Here is a 23,606-nt window from a genome sequence, read left to right on the forward strand (position 1 = left end):
GAATAGTTAACAGGTAACAGTGGTTATCTCCAGGGAGGACTTAACCTGGGAACGGCAGCTGGGGAAAGACTTTAACATTTTTGCCATGTGTCTATATTATCTACTAAAAATTCGCAATTCATTTTTAAATTAAATGTTGCTAGTTTAAAATCTCTCCTGAGTTTTGCTGAAAGTGGACGAACTGTGAAATTGAGAACGGCTGCTTTCAGTTTTCACTGTCGAGCCCTGATACTGCCCCCTAGCGACTAGTACCCACCACCGCAACTGCTCTCTGCAGCCCTAACTAGACTCAGCCTGAACCTGCTCGTCTCACCCATACTCACCTGGTTAATGTCAATAATATACGTAGTTGACGCATTAAAAAACTGAACTGTTACCTACTCATATACTCCAATGCTTTCATGGTCGAAAATCTAGGTACTGTGAAGGATGCCTACATTATCTCACGCCTCATTCTTGCCGGACAGGTGAAATAATAGATCATTTGCATTACAATATATGCATCCATCATCCTTCCCTTTTTTCCATTTTAAACTTGACAATTACCTGAAGCAAAAGGACTTTTCTAATTTCTCAGTTTTATCTCAAGTGCACCTAATTTTAGCAACTAAATTTGTATTAATTCATCACTTGCTACAGTAATTTCCTTCTTTGCATTTGTTGAAATAGAGGTTCTTGTTCCACATACAAAATTTCCTTGTGTGCTTTTATGTATTTGAGTAAAAGGTTCTGAACTCTACTTCAGACTTTTTAGTTGTTCTCTAGGCTATTTACTGTCACGTTGTACATTTTTCTAAAGTAATGGTTTCATTATTTTAAAGCCAATGTGTTCTGGGGGGTGGTGGTGGGGGTGTGATGAACTGGGAGACTGGGATTGACATATATACACTAATATGTATAAAATAGATAACTAATAAGAACCTGCTGTATAAAAAATAAATATATTAAATTAAAAAAATTTTAAAAGTCAATGTGTTCTCACTGTAAAGAAAGTTTGGAAAATACAGTAAAACATAATGAATAAAATAAAAGCAAGAACTAACTCTACCATCAACAGATAACTACTATTAACATTTCTATTTTCTTCCAGTTTCTCTAATGCCTATTCGTATTTATACACAGTTTTCACGCTGAATTTTGAAGTCTCTAAAGTACATTTCCACTGTCATATATAAACGTTAAGTGCTTGTCCTTGTTAAATATTGCAAAGATATTATTAGAAACTGTAAGGCATGTTTGGATATAAGGGCAAAGTTCATTTTGAACACACACACACACACACACACACACACACACACACACACACTAATGCAGGGTCAGTATCGGACCCTTCTGTAAATGTCATATTTTGTTCGGATACATATCCACTGGGTGTGTATCACACAGGAGGTCACACTTTAGGCTGAAGTTCTTCCAAGAACTGCAAGCCTCCTCATTCAATAATCTTGTATCCTCAGCCTTTGACAAATATTTGGGCATTGGATGGAATTCTTAGGGGTCTGGCCTAGCGACTTAAGGAAGTAATGATACACGATCCCAGGCAAGGGAGAAATCAGGGTCGGGGACCCGCGAGGGGAAAAGAAGGGCCGGGCACCCGTACGTCTGAAACCTGAGCGAGTGGCAGCATTATTACTATTATTCTTATTTTACTTCTGGATGGTTTCACCCATTTTGGCAGAACAATCTCGATCACCTCCTCCTTACGCAGGTTCCCAAGCAGCGACAGGCCGGGATCAAGGGCTGGTGGGCGTGTTCCCCGCCCGAGGCCCGCGTTGGACCGCACCGGGGGTGGGGAAACCCACCCCGCGGGAGCAGCGGGTATAAAGAGCCCGGCTGCAGCCGCCGTGCAGCTCCGGGCTTCGCAGGGGGAAACGCTCACCTCTCCGGTCCTCATCCGTGTTAAGTACCGTCTGTCCGGGACGTCACGAAGATGGCACCAGTTGGGGGCAAAAAGGCCAAAAAGGTGAGTCTGCAGGGGACCCAAGGGCGCTGTCCATCCCGGCCAAAGCTCTGAGTTTCGATCCACAAACCAGTCCCGCATCGCATCTCAGCCGCGGGGAGCGCAGAGGAGCCCTTAGAGCCTGACTGTGACCAGAAGGCCCCCCAGAACTTCTGCTGCAGGACCCCAAGGCGCCTGAGTCCCCACTCCTGCCCCCTGACCAGAGCGCCCTCTAGAACTATGTGACCCCCAACTTCAGAGCGCCCCCAAAGCGCTGAGACTCCCAACGTCTTCTGAGTCCCACACCCCAAGACCAGAGCACTCCCCCAAGATGCGGCTCCTAGACCCACAGGTGCGACTTCCCTGCCCCACGGCGGTGGGACTCGGGGTCGCCCTGCTGCGTGCCCCGGGCTCCTCTGGGGTCTGTGTCCGTGCCCCCGCTCTCGCCCCTTGACGCCCCGCGCTTGCAGGGCAGGGAGGCGCGCGCCCGGGCTCCCACCGTTTCACGCCGCGCCCTCACAGGCGCCTAGGGTCTCAGGGCCCCTACCTTGCAGGGTTCTCGCTGCACGCACCAGCCCGCCCCGCCGCAGCCCTAAGGCTCTGGCGTTGTCTGGTTGATGTAAGTTTTCATCCCGCAGTTTGGTTTCAGCGATCACAGAACAGTGCACCGTGCGGGCCTCGAAAAGACAGTTTCAGAAAAATTAAGCACAATGGCCGTAAGATATTGAGGAAGGACTGTTAATAAGTTTTAAAAATAAAAACCCAGTAACAAGCCCGCCCTTCCCTGGGGACGAGTGTTTCAGTCCAGATTGTGGGCCTTCGTCTAGTTACGGGGGGGGGGGGGGGCGGGGGGGGGGCGGGGGGCGGAGATGGATGGATGAATGGATGGATGGATGCACTGATAGTAGGACTATGGTTAGGAGTGGGAAGAGAAGGACGGAGGGAGTAGGGAATGTGCTTGCCCCTTGGGTGTCAAAGCACCCAACTCCATGCCTGGCAGACAGAAGCCCAGGGAATGGCAGCGAAGGAGACAGGGCCAGGCCGACTGTACTCCTGCAGCTGTAAGGACCATGGGGGCAGGGCCACCTCCCAAATTCATTGCCAGCCATCCCTTTAGAAATGGGCTGCACCTAGTTTCTAAAGGGATGACCCTGCCTCAAATTAAAAAGACCTCCACACAAGGGAAAAAATTAATTCAATTAAATTTTTTAAATGCCATGCAGTCCCAGGATTTAAGATGCTGAGATGACAATCGATTATAGGCTGTCACCTGTTCAGTTAGGTGGAGAATTTTGCCAGTCCATACATCTACTAAAGGAATAGTTGATGTAGGCTGGAAAGGATGATTCCCATAGAGATTTAAAAATTTTTTTTTTGGTTTGGTCCGATTTACATTGCCATAAATCCTAATCCACTTCCCCAGACTCAAACTCACAAAATGAAACATTTTAAAGGATTATTTTAGCAACAGATGGACATAAGATGGGAAGAAAAAAAGAAGTTTCTTTGGTAACCTTGTTTCCATGCCTGTCACTGTTAAAATATGGACAAAAATACTTCTATACTTCTGATTAAAATTAAAACATATGTTACAAAACTAACACATGTTCATTGTAAACAACTAGGAAAAACACTAAGAACAGTGTCTGCTACATTTTGCTGTATATTCTGCTAGTTTATTGTCTAGGCAAATATGTACTTTTTAAACAAAAAGTCTGATATTACACATATTCCTTTGCAACACTTTTTCACGAACAATATCTTGACATTTTCTCATAGCACATTCCATTAAAAAAAAAAAAAGCCACTTAGCTTAGGAACAAAAAAGTCTGAAGTTCAGGTAATTTAAAAATGCAGTAGAATCTAAGAGAGTGTTCTTCCTGATGTAATTGTTCAATAAACTAATGTACAGCATGGTAATTGAATCACCACTAGCCACTCTGCCACCAAATATCAGATTCTTAGCTATGCTGTGCATTTAAGTGTTGTGCTACTGAAGTTTGAAAACACACACAAGAGTCCGATGAGAGTTGCTAGGTGACTGAACAAAATATCATGAATTATTTCACCCAAATGAAAATTAGTAGCCAGTCATATCTCATTTATTTGACTGTTGTTCATGTTTTTATACAACTGCACCGACTAGCAATATATCTATTTTTCTTGTTAATTGGGTCCTAACGATCAAAGTTGTAGTTTTAAAATGTGACTTTTTTTTTGGAATTTTATTTTATCTATTTTTTTATACAGCAGGTTCTTATTAGTTATCTGTTTTATACATATTAGTGTATATGTGTCAATCTACAATGTGACATTTAGACACATTGTAATCATGACAGGTATTTGGATTTCAAAATTACATGTGATCAATTCTATATTTTTGTATTTGTTATCTCATGGACTTGTATACTTGACATTTTTTCTATATGGAAGGGCTATTCAGGAATATATAGCATAGTCCTCCTATTTTACTGCTTTAAGGTAGAAATGTCAGATGTTTCTTTTCTCCGAGCACCAGTTGTCGAAATGGTGTGGGAGAGAGGCAGAAGTTGGTGAGGACCTAAGATAGAAAAGCCTACGAATGTCTCTCACAGAATTTGTAACCCTTGTTATATCAGCATTTGTTTTGTCAACGATTATTAGTAACAAATGGAACGCAACAGGTAAGTACATTCCAAGTTATTACTTTACATGGCCTTTGCAGGGCTATCTCACCCTCCCCACCCCCATTTAAAATCAAATCTAGATACCATTGAAGGATAAAAGAATCAGGAGGCCCTATACACTGCACCTGGGAGACCATGTATAAATTACTCAGAGACTCTGGACCTTAATTCTTTATTTGTAAAATCAGAGTGACCTAAATTGAATTAGGGTACCTTTTATTTTTAAAGGCTATGATTTTTTGAAATTAAAAAAAAATGGTTACACTAGAAAATTACTTTCTAATTTACAAAGCCCTTTGAAAATATTAAGTTCAAAATTTCTCTATTAACACCAGGGTAATTACTGCATAGTACTGTAAATGGAATAGGTATGGAGGTATTGATTTGTCCATCTTTGTGGTAGTATCTCCTTCCTTCTGTCTTCACCAAATATCTTTTGACTTTTCAGTCTCTAAATGCCTTAATAGCATTGTATGCCACTTCAACTTCTTTATAAAATACAATCCTCTCTTTAGTTTATTGATAGAATAAGAAGAAAGACTAACAATCACCATTTTAAGAAGGTGTGCTTAAGTATTTATTTGAGGCTTTACAACAAAACCTTTTCATTTAACCCCTCTGAAGATATTTATTCAAACATAACATCCTCCCACAATATTCTTCAAATACTCTTTAATGTGTTCTGAAAGACCCCATCCCTGTCACATACACATGGATACACAAACTTTCAATATATTAGCATTCTGGTGATTCTCCTTATAGTCACAAATTTCTGTATAAAATATATATTTTCTGAGAATTCTAAAGAAATCATACTTCTCAAGAATATGATAGCAAAAGTTCTAAAGGTAGAAAATTGTCTTAAAAATTCAAGTAACATCTCTGAAAAGGAAAAAAAATGGTCCAGGATGGTCCAGCAGTACTTTCACATAGACTTGTAATAGCAGCTGCCCTAACACCCTCATCTCTCACCACCCCAGACCCTGGGTCCATTCACTTCCCTTACAATCCAGTAACCAAGATGACTAACGCTCAGCAGCAGAGGCCCCAGGGCCTGCCCCAGTGCTAGGAGTGGCAAAGATCTTTACTGGTTGATGTCTGATCCTACTGTAAAATTTATTTATATCATCCATCCCAAGAGTGAAGAATGGGATCGGAGGTTACAAAATGGTCTTCAATTTTGTCAATGAAGTTTTATTTCTTAAAAGAACAAGTGAAGCAAATTTGGAGAGAAATGTCAAATTTAAATCTGCGTGGTAGGTACGTGGCGTTGTATTAGTCTCTGTACTTTTCTGTATGCTTGAAATTAAACACACAAAAACTAAAGTTAAAAAAAAAAAAAATTCAAGTAACAACTTTTCTTCCTCCTCTTCTGTAATTTTAGGGTATCCTAGAACGGTTAAACTCTGGAGAGGTCGTGATTGGAGATGGAGGTTTTGTCTTTGCACTGGAGAAGAGGGGCTATGTGAAGGCAGGGCCCTGGACCCCAGAAGCTGCTGTGGAACACCCAGAAGCAGGTTGGTGCACAGCTATATTCTAAGCTCTCATAAAAGACCACTATGTTGACCCAAGTCTAGAAGCATGCCATCAAACAGATACATTCATGCCGTGGTATCCAAATATTTATTATTGCCTGCTGGGCACTGTGCTAGGTACATAAGTACAGATTTGCCTGTTGGGTAAGTACCAATGGCCTGTTGCTGTCACCTATATCTACCTCTTGGTCCCTGGTCCTCACTCTAGATGAGTCTAGAACCTGGCTCACTGCCTTTCTCTGCCCCTCCCTTCTTCAACACTCTAGTTGACTTCAACACCCATACATGTGATCCATCCAGCACTCTTCCTGTTAGTGCCTTGATCTCCTCCTCATCTCCAGCAAACTTTTCCTCCATCCCCACCTTAGCAACCCTCTCCTAGACCTCACCATCGCCAATAGCTGTCCACCTCTGAAATCTCAAGGACAAATAACCACATTCTCTGACCACCCTCTCCTATCTTTTCTGCTCACTTTCTCTAGTGCTCCTATTCTTCAATCTCATCACGACCCTGGCTCTACCATTTTAGTGTGTTTTAGCCATTCTCCCCCCACAAGTCCACCTTCCCTCCTTAACCCACTGTAAGTTCCATGATACAGCAACAATCACCATCTTGCAGATAAGCCCTCTTCCATTATGTATCCGCCAACTAGTTAAATTCATTGTATACTAGCTCCACCCTGTTCAACTACCTACCTAACCGGCACCTGCACCCACAAACCTTATTCTCACTTTACTTTTTTGACCACAAATCTTTTATGGACAGGAGGGGAGGTAGGATGCAATCTGAAGGGGATAAATGCTGTCTTTTAAGGCCTCTGTATCATCCTCAAGCAATAGCGAAGATTTAATCTTTAAAAGGGAGGAATGGGCCACTTTTGCAGGCCCATGGAGTTCCGAGGGATGTAGGTTTTCAAGGCTGATGGGTTAATTCACCCATATGTCTTTATTCCAGATCTAAGGGTCCCATTTCTTCCTAATCAGACCCTAACTTTTGGCAATAGAATGCTTTCCCAGTTGAGAACTCTGGAACTTTGGAACTCTGCTCCCTATGTAATTTAGTCCTGGGCCAGAGCCTCAGTTTTTCTGTTCTCTAGCAACAGGAACTGAGTCTCTTTACATACCACCCAGAAGATCCTCAGACTTTCACACATTGCCTGAAATCGGTGATGACTCACCTGTAGCCTTTCATTGTCTTTCTCCAGTACTTTGGTGGTACCCAACAATAGCCATCTAATTCCGGAATCCTTATAGTTACTACTTCCCCTGAACCTCTCAAACATCTGAGATAGTGTACCGGCAAGTGCATTCCCTTCCAAGGGCATCTCATCCTAGTTCACTACAGGTTGAAGTTTTAATAGTTGCACCCCTAGAGCATACTGGGAGCTCCATCACCTGTGATGTGTGGGTGCTCATTCCTAGCTAGTCAGAAGGAGATCTGACTCTAAAATGATGCCTTCAGAGTTATTTCCTATGACTAGTTCTGGCTTCAACTCTTGCAGGTCAGACCACTCAGAAAACACATGATGAAGTAGAGAGTTGTGCTCAAGAGTTCTACTCTTGGGAGTGAACTAAGGGAGTGAGGGAAGCAGGACTGGGCAAAGGGAGGAACCGGAACTAAGCTGTGAAGAGCTGTAACAGAGAGCCCAGCCAATCTCTCAGGGAGCTCTGGAATTGCACAGGCCCCTCAGAGTTGTTCCAAATTGAGGCAAGGGGTCTAGGTCTTTGTGTTTTTCCCCTACTAACAGACCAAGCCCTGCGCACAAGCTGTCAGCCCTCCCCTCCTCCAGGAGAGGGCTTAATCCTGGGCAAAGGAGTGCCCTTTGGCCTAGGGCACTTCCTAGGAAGGGTCTCAGCCAGGAGCCGTCAGCAACCAACACTTTGAAAGAATTTAAATCTTTCAGAGGAAACCAGAGTTCTTGTGAATATTGTATAAGATAATAAACAGATGTTTTTGATGTTAAAGAAGAGCGTATTCCAATGAACTCAGTGATGAAGGATGGAAACTAACGAAGAACATAAACTGAGAGACAGTACAGCTTTGAGATCCAGTACAGACTCTGGATCCAGACAAACTGGATCAGATCCGGACACAGCCACTAGGCTGTGTGGCCTTGGGGAAATTACTTAGCTAAGAAAACCGAGATAATATTGACATCTACCTCATAAAGTTGTTATGAGGATTAAATAAATTATATGTGCATTGTTCAAAAGAGTGCCTGGCTCATGTTAAACACTACAACTATTCACTATTGTTATTAACTTGAGTGAGTTGCTTCCTCTCTTGATAATATTCTTGGTTGTATTAATCTATTACTGCTAGAGAAGTACAGAAATGTATTCAAATCACACTGTAAAAAGTATCCAAATAAAAGAGCCATAGTCACACTATGAAACCTAGCAAATGTATGCAACTTTTATATTTCCAAATAAAAGTAGAAATAATACTGTGTTGTACCCTTAAAAAAAATGAAATTAGTAAGCTTTGGAAGCTAAACCAACAAGAGTTCTCAAATTTTAGTTTCACCAGCGGAGTTTGTTAAAAATAATAAATTCCCAGGCCCCACTTATAGATTTGGTTTCATTAGGTTTGTGATGGGTCCAGGAACCTGCATATTTATAATACTTGTCTCCAAATGATGTCAAAGTAAACCCCACCTTCAGAAGCATTGTGTTGAAGGGATGTAAGGAACACAATGGCATAATTAAGACCTGAGAGTAAGGATTTCTAATATATCTATGGTTTGTTTCTTAAGGTCTGCTTGCTGGGTTAAACTCAGAGTGAAATATTTCTTGGGCCAAACTGACATTAACGATAAACTACCTTTGCCCAAACTCTGCCATGGAAACAAAATAAGACTGTTGTTTAAACTGGAAATTTCAATTTTGTTAGTCACGTTTACTTTTTTAAAGTCACACATTAGAGGAGCTCAAGAGAATCTGCTCTGATACCGATTTTCTTTCATTTTATTAATGCAGAAACAGCACATTTGATCTCTTGGCCATTTGTGTCTTGAATATTTTGAGCTTATTTAAATGCATTGAGCATTTGCTTTACTTTTTCTTCTGGGAGCTCCTTGCTTTTCAAGAATTAATGAAAACTCCATGATACTGAGTCATTAGGTTTAATCCTTTCTGCTACAGACTGAAATCCCCTATATTCAGCTCTGCCAGTGCCTAGTTCAAACTCTGTCAACCACAGTGGACTACAGGACGCATCAGAAAAGACAAATCTGCTTGTAACTTATCTTCAAAGAACCATTTCATACGACCTTGGATGTTTTTAACCTTTTCTGGGGTGGGGGGTGGTGAAATGTATTTAAAACATTCATGCTCTAAATGAGAGCGGTGGTCATTGTCATGCTACTTTATGCAAATGAATTTGTTTTTGCAGGTGCTTTTCTAATTTTGACTGGGTAATAACTAGAATTCATATAGACCCTGAAAAGTTTCCCTGTAGACTGGACGGCACCCAAAACACTTTTGTAGGACTGGTGCCTGGACTTGACTTTTTAGTGCTGGAAGCAGTGAGAAAGGGAAGGTTATGCTACAGGTCTGCAATTCCTTATCCAAGCCCTTTTGGGGCCAAATGCATCTTAGAATTCAGAATTTGTGGGAATTTTAGAAAGTTAATACATTACATATGTTACATATTGCATAATGCTCTTATTAGGGTCTGAAGTGCTCCCCTACGCCCCATCAAACACATTAATACTCTTTTATACATAAATACTCTTTTTGCATCAAAATATATGACTACCCACACTAAATAGGATACAATTATAAATATCCTCACATTAGTTCAGGTGACATTTTGCTGCCAAATGATTTTACTGCAAATTTATTATCCCACTGAAGAAATACTGCAAATTTTTATTTGACCTTTTACAGTTTGCTGTGGAATTTCAAAGACTTGCATTTCTCAAGTAAATGCACAAGGTAATATCTATACTCTGTACATATATGTCTAGGTCATATGTTTTATACATACACACACACACACACACACACACACACACACACACACACACATAAGTTGGTAATATTTAGCTCCTGTGATGCTAAAATAAAACTAGTATAATGAAGAGTGTAAAGCCATAAAATGAATATAATTAATTAGCATAAGTTGTATCATTGTCATAGGAACCAGTCATACCCTATTGTTGGTTACAGGATGAAGACTCATAGTGTTATGATGGGAGGAAACAGAAAATAGAAATTGAAAGAATATTCAGAAATTACCAGACTAACTCTCCTACTAAAATTTATGCCAAAAGTTGTGGTTCTTGCACTCAGTGGAATCAGCTTTGAATTTGGCGATGAATTCAGTTTCCCTGGGTCTGGAGGGGTTTGAGGAATCTGAATTTTTAATTGTCCCCAAGCGAGTCTAGTAGGGTCACACTTTGAGAAGCATGGCATTTTTAAGAAGCATGACGGAATAATCAAATCTATTAAGAGTGAAAAGTTGTCTTCACCTTTCTGATTCACTGCCCTCTGAAAAAAATCTGATAAAAGATTATAGGCCCTCTGAGCACTATACAATGTACATACATGCAAACAATTTGCACACCATTCCAGGGTTTTTGCTTTTTTTTTTTTTTACAGTCTCTGGAAATCCATCAAAGGGCCAGCTGGGTGGACTTCTTATTCATAAACCATTCTGTCCCAGATACCAAGTCTGTAGTCCCTTCTCCCTTGCTCCAACCTTAGCACTCTGTGTTTATCTGATTGACTGTATATAAGCGTTTTCAGTTGATTCTGCTGCTAATTAAAACAACTTTGAAACCCCCTAATTTAGGCATGCTTTTAAGTTCCCACTGAGAACGAAAGGTTCCATGATTTTAAAAGCAGAGATTTGGCTTCAAGCTTAGAAATCCATTCTCTGAAATTCAAAAGCTTTTTTGGCCTCACCTTTTTGTCCATTTATAAACAAAAACTGAGCTTCCTATGTTCTTGGCACTCTACTAGGCATCTGGGTTGCAAAGATGCCAGACTAATCTCCAGTCTTAGCCTCTGAAGGGCTAAGAACACCAGTGTCCTAATAATTTCCTAGCGTCTAATGTAGTTGTTCCCAGACCTGCAGATTTTATAGGTCTCTGAAATTTCAAAATAAATTTTAGGGTTCGATATATGACTGTTGATTCCTTACTCTGTCCAGTCATTTCTCCTGACAAAAACAAAACACCATCTAAGTCTCACTATAATTTTATAAAAGAAACATTCTCCTGCTCTCTTAGAATGGTGATTCTCAACAAAACTGAAAATAAGAATCAGTTGGGAAACCTTTAAAAAAAACTTGCTTGTGCCTTACCCCAAACCAATTAAATTAGAATATATGTGGATTTGACACTAACATTCATAATTTTTGAAAAGCTTGCAGGATATCTAATGGGCAACCAAGGTTTAGGACCACTATTTTAGAGCAAAGGATAACTCTTTAAATTGCATACATTTGATTATATGGAAAAAAAAAAAAAAAGAAAGAAATCTCCCACCATATTTCCTCCAGCCAATGAAAGCTTCGCCACATGGTATTCACCCATGAACCTAGATTGCGAACATTTCTCCAACACTTATTTCACTCTACTACCAAAATTATCTTTCAAAAACACTGAGTTGGGCTTCCCTGGTGGTGCAGTGGTTGAGAATCCCCAATGCAGGGGACCCGGGTTTGATCCCTGGTCCGGGAGGATCCCACATGCCGTGGAGCAAATAAGCCCGTGCGCCACAACTACTGAGCCTGTGCTCTAGAGCCTGTGAGCCATAACTACTGAGTCCACATGTCACAACTACTGAAGCCTGCGTGCCTAGAGCCTGTGCTCTGCAACAAGAGAAGCCACTGCAGTGAGAAGCCCGCGCACCGCAGCGAAGAGTAGCCCCTGTTCGCCGCAACTAGAGAAACCCCGCGTGCAGCAGCAAAGACCCAACACAGCCAAAAATACATAAATAAAATAAATTAAAAAACAAAACAAAAACACAAACACTGATACCTGTGGTCTGGTGCCTGACTCCTTGGGATGATGTGTTAGGCTGTTTTACACTCTACCTGACAGCCCGCCTTTCCAAGTGCATCTCCCACCACTTCTCCAGCATATCCTCAACTCCGGCCACTCAGACTGCTTGCCACTCCCCCAAATGCCAAGACTTTTCTTGCCTCCTTGTCTTTGCTCGGGCTGTTCCCTCTATAGGGAATGCCCTTCCCCATCTTCTCTGCCTGGCAAAAGCACTGAGATGATTCCTCCTCTGTGGGACCTCCCTCTTCCCTTCACCCCACATCCATGGCAGAGATAATCTCTTCCTCCTGGCAAGAGACTCCAGATCCACCTCTCATTAGCCCCCAGGATGAGCAAATGCCAGGCAACCAGGAATTTAAACAGATATTTTCATATTTGTTTGTCTGAGAGCCTTTTGAAAGCATCACAGACTAATAAACTGTTAACAATGAATACATTTCCCTCATTCAATCTCCCAGTTCGCCAGCTTCATCGAGAATTCCTCAGAGCTGGATCGAATGTCATGCAGACCTTCACCTTCTACGCCAGTGAAGACAAGCTGGAGAACAGGGGAAACTATGTTGCAGAGAAAATATCCGTGAGTAACACCATACATGGCACTCTTAGAAGGACACAGTAGACACGCGTGTCATTACCAAAGCTCTCATAGAGAAAAGTGTTGAGCCTCTTTAGAGTTCTGTTTTGTTTTAAACAATACAGAAACGAGGTATGTGTGAATAATATTCTTAGGTTTTAGCTAGCGTCCCCCAAATTAACAGAAAGGCATTTAATGAAGCAGATCAAAGAAGTATTTAACTATTAATGATTCTCTCAGTCTGTTGACTAAGTTGCTGAATGAGTATCCTTACAAACTCTTACATCTTTTTTTAAAATAAATTTTATTTATTGATTTATTTTATTTTTGGCTGCGTTGGGTCTTCGTTGCTGCCCGCGGGCTTTCTCTAGTGGCAGAGAGCATGGGCTACTCTTTGCTGCAGTGCGCGGGCTTCTCATTGCAGTGGCTTCTCTTTGTTGTGGAGCACGGGCTCTAGGCGCGTGGGCTTCAGTAGTTGTGACACACAAGCTCAGTAGTTGTGGGTCGTGGGCTTAGTTGCTCTGCGGCATGTGGGATCTTTCCGGACCAGGGCTCGAACCCGTGTCCCCTGCATTGGCAGGCGGATTCTTAACCACTGAGCCACCAGGGAAGTCTGAAACTCTTACATCTTTACAATTTTTTAATGTGACACAGTATAGGAGAAAGTTCATATATGCTAGGACTCAGTGAACCTAGAATCTTCCAGGCTCAGCTACAATCAACTGTGTGATGTTGGGCAAACCATTTACTTATCCCATCAAATCAGCAATTTCTTCATCTCTAAAATGAAAAAGGAATTCTAAAATTACATGAGTCTGTGTGATCTATAGTACTGGGGTTTTTTGAGGACAAGCATCAATTTTTATTGTCTAAATAATTAGAAAAGACCTTACTTGTGATACGTGTATCTGTTGAGAAAATACATAATGACAAAAAGTCATGAATTCTGTAGTAGTTTAAATTGAATTTTATTCTTATTAATCATAAAAGCAAATCATTATCATCATCACCACTATTTGCTAGGTATTCTTCTAAGTGCAGCTTAGGCATTGGAGGATACTGGATCCTTTTATGTGAAGACTTTTACCCTCTTACAGATCTTTGGTATGATGTAATATCCTAAATACCATCATTAGATTTTTTTTTTAATCACTGTTATTGGCAGTGTTGTTACTGCAAATTGCTCAACTCCATAAAGCACTGAACTATTCCACCACTGTCTTTTTCTGGAATAAAATCACTATTGTAACATACAACTGAGATATGGATATTTGAATAACAATTTTGCTTCAATTTCACATGAAAATGTAGATGTATCATAAATTCATCCATTTTAGGGGCAGAAAGTCAATGAAGCTGCTTGTGATATTGCCCGGCAAGTGGCTGATGAGGGAGACGCCTTGGTGGCAGGAGGCGTGAGCCAGACACCTTCGTACCTTAGCTGCAAGAGAGAAACTGAAGTCAAAAAAGTCTTCCAGCAACAGTTAGAGGTCTTCATGAGGAAGAATGTGGACTTTTTGATCGCAGAGGTAAACAGATACGATCTAAGATGAGACGAGGACACTTAGGACATTTTCTTTGCCTTTTACTCTCATGAGGACCATGTGGGGTTAGGTACCAGTCATGACTAGTAGCTGTAATATTTAGTTTTGAAATGTTTTTCCAATTTAGGGCTTCAACTAAATGTGATTCAGTTAATGTAACATAGTGTTCTTCAAACCTTTGGACTGTAAGTCGCAGAAATCACCATTCTATTCTGTTTTTAAAATGTTAATGGGTCACAACTCAGAGTTTGAAAAACACCCATCTGGGGATAATTAAGTTAATATGCAGTAGGATAAGTTTTCAAATTATTTGGGAAGAAACAAGATTAAAAGTATCTTGACTTTAACTTATTTCAGTATTTTGAACACGTTGAAGAGGCTGTATGGGCAGTTGAAGCCTTGAAAGCATCTGGGAAACCGGTGGCAGCGACCATGTGCATCGGCCCAGAGGGAGATTTGCACGGCGTGGCCCCTGGCGAGTGTGCAGTGCGTCTGGTTAAAGCAGGTGATGATGCGTTCTGACCAGTTTGCAATTAGTGTGTCTTTTTTTTTTTTTTTTTGGCTGTGTTGGGTCTTCGTTTCTGTGCAAGGGCTGTCTCTAGTTGCGGCAAGTGGGGGCCACTCTTCATCGCGGTGCGCGGGCCTCTCACTATCGCGTCCTCTCTTGTTGCGGAGCACAGGCTCCAGACGCGCAGGCTCAGTAGTTGTGGCCAACGGGCCTAGTTGCTCCGTGGCATGTGGGATCCTCCCGGACCAGGGCTCGAACCCGTGTGCCCTGCATTGGCAGGCAGATTCTCAACCACTGCGCCACCAAGGAAGCCCCTACTGTGTCTTTTAAATGACATACAAATGCAGGTCCATCTATGAATCACTATATACTACTTTTGTTACAGGAAAACCATTAATTTACTTTCTTAGGAATATCTATAATATCATTATTGAGTCCCAAAGAGAAAAAAATGTTAAAAAAAATACATACACACACATACCAGCCTTTTGAAATGGGCAATTAGACCTACGCTGAAGGTTTAACACCTGGAAATGAGAAGAATTTTAGTAAATCAAAAGGAACATTAGGAAAAAATTATGTTTTATTTTAAATTATCTGAAGTTGAGGTCTTTAGACATTAATAACTTTTAAGTCAGTTGCCCTCTTTGCCAAAGTTTTTCCATTCTCATAAATTACTGGTATGCTTTACTTTTTGTAATTGGCATAATAAATTTAAAAATCCTTTGATATGAGACACTGAGCACCTAATTTATCTTTTTATATAATTTCCATTCCTAATATTGGGTTGCATTTCAATTAGGGAAAATTCACAGACTGTTTTCAAAGCTGCCTCATTTTCAACCTGAGGAATAACACAGTGTCCGTGGAAGAGTCTGACTGACTCTGTGGAACAGAGATTTTGATTGGCTGATTGTTTAATTTCTCATCTTTATCCAACTCTTAATATTTCATGAAAGTCACTTCATACTCATCACTAATAATAATTATTTAGGTTTAGGAATGACATTGTAGAATCCTAATTTTTTATTATACATATTAAAAATGAGGGGAGAAACCAAATTAATATGTTTCAAAATGATCAGAGGAGACCCTCATCATCCCAACTGTTAAATGGCAGGGATTCTTCGCCTGCATCTACTCCTTCCCCTGACAGTCTGTTCAGAGTGATTGGCCACAGTGCTTGACCTCACTCTACCCTGTTTATATCCTTCACAGAACTCCCCAGTTATCTCTTTAGTTTATGTCTTGAATGTCTGGCTCTCTCACTTGATTGTAAAATCCCAGAGGGCAGAGACTATGTCTGCTTGGCTCAGCACTGAGTACCATGTGCCCAGCACAGCACCCAGCACATGATGGGTCCTTAGTCAATATCCATCTCACAAATCTAGTCCAACTTCCAATGTTAGTTCAACTTCCATGTGCCCTTACATCGTCATCCCTACCCCAAATAATCACTTCCTCCTCTCAGCAGCTGTGTCGCACATTTAGCGTATCCTCAGATGACATTTTCCAATCTGTGAGACTGTTAATAGGGTTCTGCAGTTACACACAGATAGAAAATGCTGTGTTAAGACAAGTTAAGCAGCCTCTTGACTGCAGAACTTCTCAGAGGCTTTGACGTGTTCGTGCATACTGGCAGTCTCCAAGAAGGGACTACAGTAAATAACTACTGCCCAATTTAATGATCATAGAACCTTGTTTTCATAGAGCAAACCTTGGGAAGCCCTGTGCTAAATTATAAAATCTTTGGTGTCCTTTATTTATATTTCTCTAAAACCCCTTACAAGGACCTTTATACCTAATAGACATCCAATAAATAGCCAAAATATGATTACTTCATTAATGTAATGATATCTACCAAGGAAAGAGAAACTGTGGCTGCAGAACACCAGGAAGGAAGGAAGGAAAGAAGGAAGGGAGGAAGGGAGGGAGGGAGGAAAAGAAAGGGAAAGAAAGAAAGAAAGAAAGAGAAAAGAAGAAAAAGAAAAAGGTAGTCAAGATCCAAGTGACCCTGTTCAGTAAGCTGTTGAATATACCAGTCTGGAACCCAGTGGAAAGGTCAGGGTTAGAGAGAGAAGCTTGGGAGAGGTCTGGATATAGATGGTATTGAGAGCCTGGGGCTGAAAAGGAAGTGTAGATGCAGAAGAGAAGATGGCTCAGTGGCATCCTGGGACACTGCAGGACTGAAAGGTTTAGCCTTGAGGAGGGGTCAGCACACAACAAAAAAAAAAAAAAAAAAGCAGCCAGGGAGGCAGGAGCAACTCTCAGAGAGTGGGGGAAGTTCTCAGAAGCCAAGAGAAGGGGAGTATTGATGACGGAGAGAGTGCCACGAGGTTGAATGCTGCCAAGAGACGTTGAGTAAGATGAGAAGAGAGAAGCGACTACTAGATTTGGCAAGATTGAGGTCATCGGTGCCCTTAACAAAAACCGATTCAGAGGAATGACGGGGAGTGAGGCCAGATTGGAACAAAAATGAAGAGTGAACTGCAGGCCGAGGCCAGTGAGGACCGCTAAGATGCCTGCCACTGAACACTGCAGGTCACAGCGTGTAGCGTCAGCTCTGCTGCTCCTGGAATCTGGACGTTGTGCCGCTCTCATTGCGGCCAGAATGAGAGCCTTTCCTTTCCTTGTTCTTGGCATCTCTATATCCCAGCTACAAAATCCTAGGCCACGAGTTCATCAAAAAAGTCCTTTTTGGAGGACAACCCAAGTGTCCAACTAATGAATGGATAAGCAAAATGTGGTATGTACATGCAATGGAATATCATTCAGCCATAAAAAGGAATGAAATTCTGACACATGCTTCAACAGAGATGAACCTTGAAAACATTGTACTAAGTGAAATAAGCCAGTCAGGAAAGGACACATACTATATGATTTCACTTGTATGAAAGTTTCAGAAAAACCTTTTCCTAAATTACATTCTGCTGCTATGCCCAAGAAACTTAATAATATTATTAAATTGGCCTGATAAAAGGAAACATTGACTTATTCCTCAGATGAGTGGTATGGTAACCACAGGTGCCATGGGGCAGCTGGGAGTCGTGAAAAATTATCATGCTTTGCAAATATAATGTCAAAGATTGAAAAAATGACTACTAAAATTTGAAGTTAAAGAACACTCCAATAATGATTTTTTTTAACAACTACTAAAATTTGAAGTTAAAAAAACTTCTTATAATGATTATTTTTTTCAAAAAAAAGATGGACAGCCAAGTGTGCATAAACGACACTTCACTTATATCTGACTCTTCAAAGCACTGTTCGCAGAAAGCACTTGCTGCCTGTTACTAATCATTCTTGCCCAAGGGTAAGATAAGTTTGCAGGGACCCAGTGCCATATTTCCAATTCCCCATTCCAAATAAAAGCTCCCTGAGTGAGAGGAGAGTTGGGCCCACTGGTACCTGGTGAATCCCTAAAGCTCAAATGTTCTTCCCACTTGCAGGAGCTTCCATCGTTGGCGTGAACTGCCATTTTGATCTCACAACTAGCTTACAAACAGTGAAGCTCATGAAAGAAGGCTTGGAGGCCGTGGGACTGAAAGCCCACCTGATGAGTCAGCCCTTGGCCTACCACACTCCTGACTGCGGCAAACAGGGATTTATCGACCTGCCAGAATTCCCCTTTGGTAAGACAGACGTTTTATAAATCATCTCAGGGTCTTTATGTTTGACAAATTCCAAAGAAATCTCTAGCCATAGAGCTTTATCATGTAAAGTAATGGCTGCATATCTCCTCATCTCTTGCCCCCAGCTTCTCTCCTTGCAACCCAAAAACTTTTAAATTAGACATTAGGAAAAGACAGGACCGGCAAGCAAAAAAGACCTCTGAACTTAAATGTAAAATCAAAGGTGAGTCAACACCTAGGCAGACAACCAATTCGTCATACCTGGAGTTGGCAAAAAGGATGCCCTCCTGGGTAGGATCAGCGAAGATTCTGTTTCTGGTTCCAGCTCTGTTGCTAAGTTGCAGAACCTTAGCAAAATTTCTTAGTTCTCCCAGATCTTAATTTTCTCATCAGAAAAAATAAGTAGTTTAGACCAGGTTATTGCCGAGATACTTTTCTCCTATTCTGAATGTTGCTCAGATATTCTAGCAATATCTGAGTTTGGGGGGCAGAGGGAAGTTACCATCATTGGGTTACTGTGTAACAGATCTGAATGAAGAGACCAAGCAGATGAAGGGGGGGAATACTTGCAGTCTGGGCAGAGGGACAAAGCATGTGTGGGAAGTGGGGGTGAGTCTACCTGGAGAATCAAGCCACGGGTAAGCAGGCCCAGAGCCTGGCCAGCCTCCTATTTCATTCTAAGGTCCTTACCCCATATTCTAGAGGGACCCTGGAAAATAATCAGTCTAGAAGAACCATGGAAGAAGAACAGCAAGGCATTTGTGGTATTTATTGCTGTAGAACAAATTATTGCAAAATTTAGTGGCTTTAAACAACAAATATTTATTATATCTCAAGTTGCTGTGGGTCATGAATTTGGGAGTAGCTTAGCTCAGAGTCTCTTAATATGTTGCAGTCCAAACTCTAGCAAGGGTTATAGTCAACTGAAGGCCTGATGGGAGCTGGGGGATCTACTTGCAGGCTCTCTCAGTTGGCTGTTAGGAGTCAGGGTCAGTTTTTTGCTGTCTGTTGACTGGAGGCCTCAGCTCCTTGGCTCATGGGCCTTTCCACTGTGGTATCTGAGTGTTCTCACAACACGGCAGCTGGGGTGAATGTTCCAGGAGAGAACAAGGCAGAAAACATAATGTCTCTTACGACCTAGCCTCAGAAGTCACAAACCATCCCTTCTGCCATATTCTATTGGTCTCACAGACCAGCCTGATATAATACAGGAGGGTCCACACAAGGGTGAGAACATCAGAGGGCAGAGATCATTGGGAATCATCTTGAAGTCCGGCTGTCACAGTATTTAAAATTGGATATGTCAATGCAAAATGGCTAATAGTTTTTAAGAGTTAGGAACTAAATATTGACAACTTATCTAACTCATTTAGTGAAAATTACACATTTATTATAGCTGTTTGTTTTGAATATATTTTTTTAAATTTAAGCAGAGTGTCATTTATTACAGGACTGGAGCCCAGAGTTGCAACGAGATGGGATATTCAAAAATACGCCAGAGAGGCCTACAACCTTGGGGTCAGGTACATAGGTGGGTGCTGTGGATTTGAGCCCTACCACATCAGGGCGATTGCAGAGGAGCTGGCCCCGGAACGGGGATTTTTGCCACCAGCTTCAGAAAAACATGGCAGCTGGGGAAGTGGTTTGGACATGCACACCAAACCCTGGATTAGAGCAAGGTAAGAACCTTAAACTCTATTTGCCAAACCAAACTCATTTAGATTATGAATATGTCCAAATGAGGTCATTACAAAAAGTGCAGCCTATTTGCTGTGTAATGATAAAGAATCAGTTATCCTCTTTAAATTCTCTCACAGAGATGTTTATAACGTAGCTTTATGGAGTGATTTTTGGGGAAAGCTTTAAGAATATAGAATATAAATAATGTAAGTTGCAACGAAATGTGATTTCACACTCTAGGAAAGCACCGTCCATGTGGTGGACACTAACAGTGAATCCGTTGTTAGGATTTAAGTACAACAAATATTAATTGCCTGTTCTGTGCCAAGCACGAACCTTAGAGCTGGGAAGACAGTGGTGAATGAGATAAAAAATGTCTTTACCCACAGAGTTTACATTCCAGTGGGGAAGAGGAACAATAAACAAACAGAGTTTCACATCAGGCGATGTGCAGGGCACTAGGAATATAGAAATGAAAGGCTGTGGTCCCTGGCTAAGAGAATCTCACGGTCTACTGGGGAAAATGGAGAAGAAAGCTGATGTATTATACTGTAGTTAACTGCTTGAGCAGAGGCATGGATAAAAAAGTAACAATGAAGAGAAGAGAATAACTATCTCCACCTCATAGATAATTTAGAAGAAGGGACTTTGGGGCTGGATTTTGAAGAGCTGAGTAGGCTTCCAAGGGATAAAGAAGGGGGCGGAGGATGCACCCCAAGCAGAGGGAGCAGTTTCCCTCTGTTCAGCCAACATTAGTTGAGCACAACTATGTCAGACACTGCTGTGGATGCTGAGGGAGCACGCTGGACAAGGCACAGGCCTGTCCCCAAGGAGGTAACAGTCTAGTAGGCAGAGAAATAAACAGCTAAGTTCAAACTGGTATGGTAAGTTAAGGATGAAGATGTGCACAGGTGCTGTGGAGTCTGTACTAATGGCCCACAGGGGGAAAGGTGGGAAAGTTGGTGAAGAATTTCTTATAGAGCTAACACCAGAGCTGAATTCTGAAGGACGAATTAGGTTGCCAGACAGGAGAACAGCCTAGAGGGAAGCACTGAGAGGTGGCAAGAGAACAAGGTGCTGAGAAACTAGAAGTTTGAGAATATTGGATTCAGAATTTGGTAAAGACACAGGTCAGGAACAGGAGGTGGCCTTTGTTCATGCTCACGAGGTCTAGATGACCTCATCCCAAGGCAATGAGGAGCCTGGAGGGTCTCAAGTGGTCCGAGACAAAGTTAGATTTGCAAGTTTTAGTAGCCCCGAGACAGGGAAACCTGTGAGGAAATCTCTGCTGGGAGATACCAAACGTGGCAAGGCCTGAACTAGGAGACAAGGGAAATAGAAAGGAGGCAGAGGCGGGATCCTCAGGGTGAGAGGTGCAGAAGCAACACTGGCTTTGGGGAGAGCAGCAAATGTGGGCTCAGCTGGCTCAGGAAGTAGAGTGCCAGAAAGTGAGGATGGAGAGGTAGGGTAATTTGGATAGAAAATGTCCCTATTCTAAACTCTTAGCTTTTGAACCTATGTGTATGTAAAAAGAAGAAATTCAAAGTAACTTTAGACCTACAGATTCTGAAAAAAAAGATAAATGTGTTTCAATGGACACACTCTCAAAAGCCCAAAGACAGCTCTACAGAGGTGTCTTAGCTCAGTGACCTAGAGATGGAAGCTCAGGGAGAAGTCCTCCTGACTTCTGAGGCTAGGTCATAAGAGACATTATGTTTTCTGCTGTGTTTTGTTCCCCCAGGGCCAGGAAGGAATACTGGGAGAATCTTCGGATAGCCTCAGGCAGGCCGTACAACCCTTCTATGTCAAAGCCGGATGCCTGGGGAGTGACCAAAGGAACAGCCGAGCTTATGCAGCAGAAAGAAGCCACGACCGAGCAGCAGCTGAGAGAGCTCTTTGAAAAACAGAAGTTCAGATCTGCATAACAGCCTCAGCGGAACCCATTTTCAGTGACTTCCTCTATGTTTGGAAGTCTATGTTTGGGCCACAATTCCAAAAATAAGGAAAAGATGGTTAAAAGGCAATGCTTATATGAACCCCAGCCTACATGTAAAGATTGATATTAGCTGAACAAAACAATTACAAATAGTACTTGACAATTTAAAAAAGTATATATTTAGAACTTGAAAGCAAAATAAATAAGAAGCAAATATTAAACAGGTTTACTAAGCACCCACCACGTACACGGTATTAAGGAAATCACTGTGGCCAAGGAAAAGTAATTTGGACATTAGTCCCACTTCAAGAAGTTTGCAGGCTAGTAAGGAGGATGAGATGTGAGCTGTCATAAATGGCTCAGCAACCAGACGGGGACAGACAAAGTGCTATAGGAAAGTGACTTCCAAGCTCTTCTGAAGATGACCCTTCATAAGAAACACAATTTATATTGATATAATGACCCAGTAAAGTACATGTACAACCACTGAAATAAAATGTGATCCATTCTGGTATTTTTTATTCCATTCCTTTCTGTCCTATTTCATTAATAAAATACTATGCTGGTTAAGACCCCTCAAATTGATTTTATGACCCATTAATGAGTTTTGACCCACAGATTGAAAAACACTGCTATGGGACACCAGCTATGGGGACTTTGCTATTCCTTTAAGTTTCTTCTTAGAAAATCAGTCCTATGGGACCTGATCAGTAAACATTCAAAGCTCAGAGCTCCAGAGTTGTTCCCTGTCTTTTCTGACCCATTTTTACCACTAAGAAGCATTCAGACCACTGGGGAGGCCGAGAAGGGATTGGTACCCAGGCTCTCTCCATCTTTTTCTAGGCTGGATCCACCTAAATACCTCCCGTCAGTAAGACTGGGGAGCAATGGTCTTGTGTTACTTTGGTAGCTTTAAAAAATATATATAATAAAGAAAAAGAGATTCTCCAAACTCTATCCGGGGTTCCTAGATTGAGAACTATATTTTTACCTGGTAGTATCTACTCTGAAAGCTCAAGCCTGAGAAGTAAGCTCAAGTCTGAAGTAAGAGCATTAGAATAAACATGGCTACTCAATGTATTAGGAAAGAGTTCATGCTTCTTTCTAAACATTCATGGATTGGTATAGCTGTTTGGAAATTCTAATCTCTTCAGCTACTAAAATAAAAGGAGCAATGAGACTTATCTTGGATGTATTTGAATCTTATTTCTGTTCTATAATTTGCTAAGTCTTGTATAAACTCAGTTTCTATTTAAAAAGACACAAGCATGCTAGAATTTTAAAGGAGAAGGCAGCAGTATTTAAAGGGAAAAGGAATTTCCACAATTTCTTTTCAAAGCAGCACGACTCTCAGAGGTTGCATATGGCTGAGGTGAAATAAGAAAAGAGTAAAAGTCACTTTTTTTTTTTTACCAATTGCTATCTACCATTTCTCACTCTCAAATCAGGTTCAATATTTAATACTTTCATTCATAGGTAATAGATACCTTTATTCAACCAACTACTGTGTAAGATGGATGCCCCTTTAATATTCTTTTCAGAACTTTCATTGCCACGCAAAACACTGTAACCCTTAAT

At 41.4% G+C, this 23,606-nt stretch overlaps 1 protein-coding gene across 1 annotated transcript; it reads left to right on the forward strand.

Annotated features, from left to right (window-relative positions):
• The first annotated feature begins 1,837 nt into the window (after positions 1-1,837).
• BHMT (betaine--homocysteine S-methyltransferase) lies at positions 1,838-23,212 on the forward strand. Its single transcript, XM_036847075.1, has 8 exons — positions 1,838-1,963; positions 5,990-6,122; positions 12,613-12,731; positions 14,066-14,257; positions 14,630-14,777; positions 18,230-18,412; positions 19,863-20,091; positions 21,834-23,212. Exons 1-8 carry the CDS (start codon positions 1,931-1,933, stop codon positions 22,015-22,017), a joined length of 1,221 nt encoding a protein of 406 aa, XP_036702970.1. The 5' UTR covers positions 1,838-1,930; the 3' UTR covers positions 22,018-23,212.
• The last annotated feature ends 394 nt before the right edge of the window (positions 23,213-23,606 follow it).

This window comes from Balaenoptera musculus, chromosome 3 (genome assembly GCF_009873245.2).
Source record: "Balaenoptera musculus isolate JJ_BM4_2016_0621 chromosome 3, mBalMus1.pri.v3, whole genome shotgun sequence".
Classification (NCBI taxonomy): domain Eukaryota; kingdom Metazoa; phylum Chordata; class Mammalia; order Artiodactyla; family Balaenopteridae; genus Balaenoptera; species Balaenoptera musculus.

Bases quoted from the DNA above. Each gene is read 5' to 3' on its own strand.
- BHMT (XM_036847075.1), top strand. From the start codon at position 1,931: ATGGCACCAGTTGGGGGCAAAAAGGCCAAAAAG. The intron at 14,778-18,229 runs GTGATGATGCGT...TCCCACTTGCAG, and splicing joins AGTGCGTCTGGTTAAAGCAG to GAGCTTCCATCGTTGGCGTG. The intron at 18,413-19,862 runs GTAAGACAGACG...CATTTATTACAG, and splicing joins CCTGCCAGAATTCCCCTTTG to GACTGGAGCCCAGAGTTGCA.